This window comes from Meleagris gallopavo, chromosome 2, assembly GCF_000146605.3.
Source record: "Meleagris gallopavo isolate NT-WF06-2002-E0010 breed Aviagen turkey brand Nicholas breeding stock chromosome 2, Turkey_5.1, whole genome shotgun sequence".
Classification (NCBI taxonomy): Eukaryota; Metazoa; Chordata; class Aves; order Galliformes; family Phasianidae; genus Meleagris; species Meleagris gallopavo.
In genome coordinates, this window is record NC_015012.2 from 61,882,883 (window position 1) to 61,891,044 (window position 8,162).

Genomic DNA, 8,162 nt, shown 5'->3' on the forward strand with positions numbered 1-8,162 from the left:
GGCTGGGTGAGCAGGGAGGGCAAGGAACAGGGGTCAGAAGATGGAGTGAGAGAAGGAGAAATGGGGAAGCTGAATGAGGAGGCACCTTGCAGCCTGTCTATGCCAGGTGAAACAGGAGGGAAGGTGCCTGCAGTGGTCAGGTGGACTGCACACAGAGAGCTCAGGCAGGAGAAGAAGGCACTGGAATTCTCACTGAAGGTAGTGCCTGTAGGCCTGTTGTACAGCATTCATGCATTGTCCCTGGTCATGGAAGCAGCAGAAAGTGTGATGCAGTGTTAACTCCTTAGGTATAATTAGAGATGGACACTAACAGTGGGACTCATCTGGTCTGAGCTTCTTGTCAGGGTAGCCAGTTCAGAAAGCAGGCTGGCTGTGGAAGGAGGTTAACAATAGCTCAGTTCCCAGGATTGTAGTCCCAGATCTTAACGGAAGTTTTTTTCTTTTTCTTTCTTTTTCTCCTTTTTTATCTTTCTTTTTCTTTTTCATTTTTTCTTTTTCCTTTTTTTTCCTTTTTCTCTTCTTTCCCCATCTCTCATTTCCACTTCCCTACATAGCATTGCTTAGCCCTGAAAGCAGGCACTTCACTGCTCCAAATAATCTCACCTCGTCTCTCTCCTTCCCTTCTGCAACTGCTCCTCTGGGTGGCAGGCCAGGGAAGCCAGCCAGGACACCACAACCCCCCAAGGAGCTGACTCACCTTTCTGTAATCAAAAGGGCATCTTAATTATACCCCTTGCCCAGAAAAAGATGCATGAGAACTGCCAGTCAGAGGCCTTGGTGTATCTTAAGCCATCCACAGCACTTGCCTTCCTTTTAGAAAGGGACCAACATTTAAGCCCTTGCTAGAGCTTGTTGTGAACCTTAATAGGACATCAAAGGCAAAGTGAGGAGGGACTGCTTCTGATCCAAGGAGTCGGGCAGATCCATTTCCCTGAGGACAGGCAGGCAGGAGCTGAGGGAGGTGCAGAGATTTCAGGCTCTCTCCTCCCTTCCTCTCCTCCTTTCCCCTCCCATAGGGGCTCTGATGCAAAACCCACTGGGAGAAGTGGTAGGAAGGAAGAAATACTCACCCTAAGGCTAGCTGATAGGAGACTGCAAATGCAGAGTCACATATTTATTTGTCTTCAAGGAGCCCTGAACTTCATCCTTGCAACTGTAGCTATATCAGAGGGAAATTTTTGTTAAAATGAAGAAGACTCTGTGGCTGATTGTTCCTGCACCTGCTTCAACACTGCTCTGCAACAGCTCTGAGTCCTTTGCCTCCTGCCTCAGAGCCCGCATGAACTGTCACAAGTTATGTCTGTTTTTATGTCACCATTGAAATAATCTGTTTGCTTGAGTATGGCTAGAGAGCAGTAGCCAGTACAAAACTGCAGGCAGAAGGGAGACCCTAGCGGTCTGCATATGGCATGTAAGATGCATGTAATGTAGAGAAAGCATATCTTTTGCATTTACAGATTTCTTGTGCACATTCCTGATTAACCAATTTTCTATGATGCAAAGAAGAATAAAACAGATTTATGAAATAGCACTGAGGTTTTATTTACACTGCTACTGCATTAGGAGACTCACTCACTCTGTGCTGGGCAGCCTAAAGCTCGGGGTGAAGTTTCTGCTCTGACAATGCAAACTGCAGCCCTAGCCCTGTGTAGCTTCACTCCCAAACCTCAGAGGCAGTGCTGTGAGCAACCTCCCACAGTCAGGGCAACCCAGTGAGCAAAATACTGCCGCAAGTTTTCATCAAAACACCCTCATACTGCAGCACACCTGAAGTGGGAGCCTTTCTAAAAGTGGTTTGCATAGCGCCTAACACCATAAGCCAAAGACTTGACTTTGGTGTTTAGGTAATTCCACAGTACAACAATAAAAATATGTTATCTGGAGAGCAAGCATCAATAGCAATAGTCGTGTATTCAATGCATAAATCCTCATGGTTGGAAATGCTCCCAGTCAAAATGAACTGTAAATGTCATTGCAGTGAATGACTGCTTACATGAATGCATCCAAACATATCTGGGCTGTATTGCCCAGTCCTCCTCATTAGAAGAGGGGCAAAAATGAAAGAAAAAAAGGAAACAATTGCACTGAAGCGCTGTTTACACAAGAGCAAAATTGAACTTTAAAAAAAAAAAAAAAGGACAGGAAAAAAAACCTTTAACTTTAAAAACAGGCTAAAGAAAATGCAGGTGACTGTTCACAGAATGGCCTTGCCATCTTCAAGCCTCTGCAGCAATAAAGTTAAAAGCCGTTTTTAGTTATTTTTCTCTTGCTAAGTACTGCTGTCTTCCTTCATGATAGTAGACTTAGAACACTTCTGGTTTAACCAGCACTACAAGATCTGGAGCTGTTTGCTTGCCCTTTCCAGCCTGCCAGCTAGCCGAGGGCTGTGATGAAATGCCTGTGGGTTTGTCCAGCTGAAGCACCACCACAAGCCGTCTCCTGCCCTTTACCCAGCTCTGACTGGAGATGTTCTGCCCTCTTTTTATTTCAATGCAGCTCCTTGCCAGCTTCTCACAATATTTATTCTCACTACTTTATTATTTTCTTGCTGTTAATGTTCCTGTTCTTCCCCATAAATGTAATTCTAGTTGAGATGGAACTTGGAACAACAAGTTCTCCATTTCCAACACAGTGAACATTTTGCCAAAGTCTCAGAATGTAAAATATCCTATCACGGCAAAAAGTCTGTTTTCTACTGCTTCTTCTGGTGTCAGACGGATGATGTCAGGACTCTCACATGCACTGAACTTTGTCTGCCTTCAAAGACGTTTCATTAAGAATAGACAGAACAACATGGAACACTGTAGAGTTGAATCTAATGCTTTGCCTGTAAAAGTGTCAGCTTGCAAGCACAGGGTGAACTTGCTGTTTCTGCACTGTTTAATTAGTCATTCGACCCTTTATAATAACATTTTAATGTACCAGTGCAGAATAGCACACTGCAAAATATACTTTCTTGTTCTATCAACTTCATGAAGAAACGCCCCTTACTATGGGGTCCACCCTTTCTGCAGCCTATCCTACAGAGAAATCCTACGCTAAGAGCAGCATTGCCACAACATTGCATAATCTTGTCTTTTGTACTTATCACCATATTTTCTACTCATTAAGAATATATTTTCAACTGCTAGGATTTCTAGTTAGCTTTAATGCAGACTAGTAAAATAACTCACTCCATCCACACTACAGGTATTTATTTTCTCCTTTTTCATCCTGAAGTTTCTAATCTGCCTCATTTCTCTTTTTTTAATTTTAATTCCCTACAAAAGCACAGAGGGTGAAAGAAGGAATACCTTTAATGCAGTTTTCCTACTGTTAAATAGATATCTTATTCCCCCTTTCAAACCAAAACAAGACAATTATTAAAGTGACAAAATGACAGCAACAAGTAGACAAAGGGAAGCGTTAGAGGCAACCCAGACCTATTGTCCCACATGTGCTTTTCCTTCTGGTGTTCCCCTTAAAGGCCATCAGGTTGAGGGCGAGCAGTTTTTCCTGGGTTTCCTTTCTCCCCCTTCTTTAAGAGGGTTTTGTTTTCACCGTACAAAGGTCTTGTACTTCTTGTATAAAGAAAAAAAAAAGAAAACAAACAACCATTACATATTCAATGCAAATGTTATGTCAAATTCTGACAAGTGCCACCTTGGTTTTCATATTTCTGGAGTTTGAACAGTTGTCTGTGGAACAGCTGCACTTCTGTAAGCCCAAGGCAGGTGGCCCAAGCTAGACGCTTGCCACTCATAACCACAGTGCTGAAAAATCTGACTAGCTCCTCAGTAGTCCAAAAATGTTAGTGAGTTCCAGTTTCTTCTCCTTTCCTTCTCCTACTTTTCTGCAATGTAAAGTAAGAATCCAGTTCAAAACTGCTAAATAGTTTTTCCCATGTTGAAATCAAGAAGTAATTTTCACTGCCATAAAAAAATATTCACACCACTGAAATAATCATGATTTCCTCTGTCTCTTGTAAGAAGGCCAGTGGTTTTGCATCACTGTTCGTGATGTCATTTGACTCTTTTATAATAGTCCGATTGCAGTTCTGGCTGTGGAGTTTGTTTAAATAGTTCATGGTCTTTGGCTCTCCTCTCTCAACAGAAGGGTTTTCCTCTCCAAAATAAGTCTAAAGGTTCATCCTTGCAAAGCCAGGTTGTTTTAAGTCCCGTTGTCTGTCCCCAGGCTGCAGGGCCATGGTAAGCTTGGAAAAGGGCAAGGGGGTCTGGGAGGCTCTGAGTCAGCTCGTCAGCTCAGAAGGGATCCACCACAGAAGGAGTAACGCCGAGCTGCAAACCAAGACCAGAAGCTGTTACAAACTGACCCGACTTCAGCTCTGAATGCCACCATGCCTAGAGGCAGAGATCTACAGGGGAGAGCCGGGGGAGGAAGAGTGAAGGACAGCTCTAAAACCAGTACAGATCCTTGCTTTTGTCCTGAGGCTGCAAACCTGAGAATGGAGAGAAGAAAAAAGGGAAGAAGAAAAAATAGGTACAGGCATTAAAGGAAAGAGAAAGACAAACTCCATTTTTGCCACATGAGATCAGAGGCTCAGCTGAAGCCTGGGCTCCCCAGGGCTAGAAGAAAGCAATGAAGCAAGAAGAGCCCCGGCTGCAGTGAGGACAGGCACATGTCTCTTTCTAACCTGAAGTGAGGCTGCATGGAGCCACCAGTGACTGCTGTCACCAGGCTTCATCATGAGGAACCCAAGCAGCCAAGCAGGCTTTCCTTGCCTCCGCAGACACAGCCTGATGAGCTGGCACTACTGACCATGACCCTGTCCCCTCTGCAGCACCACTATGGGCATGCAGCCCTACATCCCAGCACCTGGCCAGGGGCAGGCCACCAGCACCAGCCTTTCATAGTCATAGGGATAGCTGTTGCCCTTACATGCTCAGCAGATACAATAGCATTTTTTGAAAACTGGGAGAAAAAAAGTAAGCAGAGGAAACTGTTTAGAAAGCTGCAGAAATTCACAGAACTGTGGGATTGCCCTGTAGCCACAGCCCTCGGGGCTCCATCAGGCTTCCAGCACAGAGCAAGGCCCAAAGCAAGCAGTACCTCAGAGCGTGTCTTGGGAGCCAGAAATGTGGAGTGGGTGACACATTGCCCTTGCTTGCCTGGCCAAGGAATGCAAAGAAGGACATGCAGGATGGTTGGGAGCTCACACACCCATATGTTTCCTCTAGCTGTCCTCTACAGTGCCCTCCCCTCCCACCACCTCAGGGCAGGGGTAGCCTTGAGCTGGGGGGATCCCGAGGGGCCAGGGACTTTTCTTCACCTGCGTCCACGTTGAGGCCAAGACTCTGTGCCACATCTCCCGCCGCATTGGGGAAGGGTCCCGGTGTCGTCCAGGCAGCAGCAGGGCCCGCCTCGCCCTTGCCCAGCTCGCAGGGTGGGCTGACTGGTGTGGGCACGGTGGCAGGGGTGAGGCGGTGGGGGCGGACGGAGGCGGTGGGCACCAGCAGGGAGCCATAGCGAGGGTCAAAATGAGGACCGTAGACCTCGTGCATGGCTGCGGGGCGGGGGTAGGCCGTGCTCTGCGTCCCGAGGTAGGGATGGTGGTGGTGGTGGTGGTGGGCGTGATGCCAGGCCTCAGGACCACCCTGGTGCAGGTGGCCGTGCAGGGAGGCTGGGGCATAGGGGTCCGCAGTAGTGAAGGGCAGCTCGCTGTGGGCAGCCAGGGGGCTGCTAAGGGTGACGGGGACCGAGGAGGGCTGGTAGGTGCTGTTCCAGAAGGATGGGGGGAAGCTGCGCTGGCTCATCGGGAAGGAGCCATCTAGATGCAGAGAGAAAGGAAAGGTGGATGAGCGCTCTCAGTCCTGGCATCTGACTCTTTAGGGCTTCTCTTCACTCTCATGCTGTGGTTATCTTCCAAACAACCACCAAACACACAAAAAACATACAAAACTGCTCCCTGGCAGCCCTCCCCAGCCCAGTCATCCAGCGCAATTAGCCCAGGACTGGAGCAATTTGCTCCAGGCTAGGCTTCTCTTAGTACTTCTTTAGGGAAAAGATTGTTATCTAAGGTGAGAGAAACACCTTTTCCTCTCAATCTGGAAACTGAGTCAGAACCATTATGAAGCACAGCAATTGTCAAGGTTGGATTTCTCTTTTTTTTTTTTTTTGGGACTAATCACTCTCTTGAAGCATTTACGCTGCTCAACACCTTAGAGGGCTGCTCAACACTGCCAAACACTGCCAGGAAAGCATCTGCTTCCTCAGTGTAGTTTCAAAGTAGTCAGGAACAGCATGAAGTGTTCAATCAGCTTAAATGTGCTAAATTTATGTGGGGGTAATTTCCCTGTCTATTGCATTGGACTTGTTCTTGCTTCTTGGGGCTCTTGTTAGCATGTTTGGGAAGCGTTCTGCAGCTCTTTGAGGATTGACAGTGCAAAGGATAAGGACCTCCTGCTTTTCTTGCCCAGTGTGAAGTGGAATAGAGATAACTAATAGTGCAGAAGTAGATGCTATGCATTATTGATTGTGAACAGACAGTGTTGCTGATACAAACATTTGTCAGGGAGGTACGTCAGCTCTGCACTTTCTGGTATTACTCAGGAGAAAGGGAAGCAGTTCCTGAAGAGCTAAGAAATCTTTCAGGTTTCAGTGCTGAGCATCTTCCACTTATGAAATACTTTAACCAGTATTTCATTCTTAGAAAACTGATGGGAATTCAAGGAGACAGTGAGCAATCAGTTCTCAGCTGGGCACTGGCAGGTGAGGGATGGTTCCAGGAGCTGCTCTGCAGCAATGCCTGAGGTCAGTTGTTCCCTGCCACCCTAGGCACACACTATAAGGTGTAAAATTGGAAATAAGTACAAAAGATTCATGCCTGCATCCACTTCTCCTACTGCTCTCACCTTTGCATATCACAGCCCCAAACTCAAAGCCAAGAGACACGGGAGATTTCTGCCGTGGCTCCTAGCCCTGCACCTCCACACTCCCTGCAGTCGCAGAACCCCAGCACCCGCACCCCTCCTCGGTGCTCACCCCGCCAGGAGCCGGCGTTCCGAGACGCCTTGGCGCTGCCGAGCGAGAAGCTGCTGGGCTGGCTGAGCGCCCGGCTGAAGTGCTCGTCCACCACGGCGCTGATGTCCCCCTGGAAGTAGGTGAAGAGGACGCACCGGGAGCTGATGTACTCAGCCTCGGGGGGCCTCTCCTTCTCGGGGCTGCACTCCTCCTCCTTGATGCTGGCGGCGGGGTGGCTGGAGAAGGAGCTGCTCGCGCCGGCGCTGCTGCCGCTCTCCGGGGCTTCTTGCATTTTGGAGTACAAGGCGAGTTTCTGGAGGGAGAGACAGGAGAGGGAGGACGGGAAACGGAGCAACGAGGCGTGCTGGCCCCCGTCCCGGCCCTCCGTCCCCGTGCCAGGCGGGATGCAGCGCCCGGGCCCGCTCGGAGTTCCATGCAGGAGATGCGGTTGTGCCGCACCCCCCGGGGCATCCGAGCCTGGAAGTGCCGGGCGGGACGGGCGCTGCCGAAAGCGGGGTGACGCGCGGGACTCAGCTCCCGGCACGAAGTTCAGCACGCAGAAGGCGCTTTGCGGGCCGGATCCCGGCACCGGGGGAAAGGCAGAAGAGTGACCTACAAAACAAAGCGGAAAACGGGAGGAAGGGGGAAAAAAATCAAAGCCTGTCCGCTTCAAACGCGTTTCAGGGCAGAAAGCATTTCTCTGTCCAGCGGGAAGCCTCAGATATTTCCTACAGGATTTTTTACTGGATCCCGCCGGGAGAAATAAAGAGCGGCAGGCACTCAGATGTTTCCCGAGGTCTCTCTGCCTGCAGCCACCGAGAGTTCCTTAAGATGAGCCGGGGACGGCGGGCCGGAGCGGGCAGGAGGAAGAACGAGGGCCTTGCGGCCGGGAGCCCTGGACCGAGCCGCGCGGGATATTTAATAACGTCGCTCCGTGGCTGCCGCCTTTCCACTTGGCTGCCGGCTCAGCCATTGAGCTAATAATTAGCCCCCTAAATAATGTCACCCGCGTGCGGACGGGCGGGGGGGGGGGCAAGGTGGGGGAAGACATCATCTGCTATTTGTAACAGGTATGCCGGCCTCGCTGCCAGGACTGGAGGTGTCCCGCGAGCCGCTACGCCGGGGCTGCGCGGAGACGGAGCGGAGCGGAGCGTGACCGCCCGCCCCCAACCCCGCACGTCCGGGGCTGCCGCCCGCCTGCG

General features: G+C 49.7%; 1 protein-coding gene across 1 annotated transcript; it reads right to left on the reverse strand.

Annotated features, from left to right (window-relative positions):
• Positions 1 to 1,174: 1,174 nt before the first annotated feature.
• Positions 1,175 to 7,778, reverse strand: VGLL2 (vestigial like family member 2). The gene is made up of 3 exons (XM_010707438.3): positions 6,982 to 7,778; positions 5,270 to 5,767; positions 1,175 to 4,438 (listed from the first exon to the last, which is right to left on the reverse strand). The coding sequence occupies exons 1-3, from the start codon at positions 7,250 to 7,252 to the stop codon at positions 4,395 to 4,397; spliced, it is 813 nt and encodes a 270-aa protein (XP_010705740.1). The 5' UTR covers positions 7,253 to 7,778; the 3' UTR covers positions 1,175 to 4,394.
• Positions 7,779 to 8,162: the final 384 nt, after the last annotated feature.

Excerpts from the sequence above, each read along its gene's own strand:
- VGLL2 (XM_010707438.3), bottom strand. The coding sequence starts at position 7,252 with ATGCAAGAAGCCCCGGAGAGCGGCAGCAGCGCCGGCGCGAGCAGCTCC. Across the intron at positions 5,768-6,981 it reads GAACGCCGGCTCCTGGCGGG|ATGGCTCCTTCCCGATGAGC; the intron begins GTGAGCACCGAG and ends CTCTGCATCTAG. Across the intron at positions 4,439-5,269 it reads TGGCCTCAACGTGGACGCAG|GTTTGCAGCCTCAGGACAAA; the intron begins GTGAAGAAAAGT and ends CTCCATTCTCAG.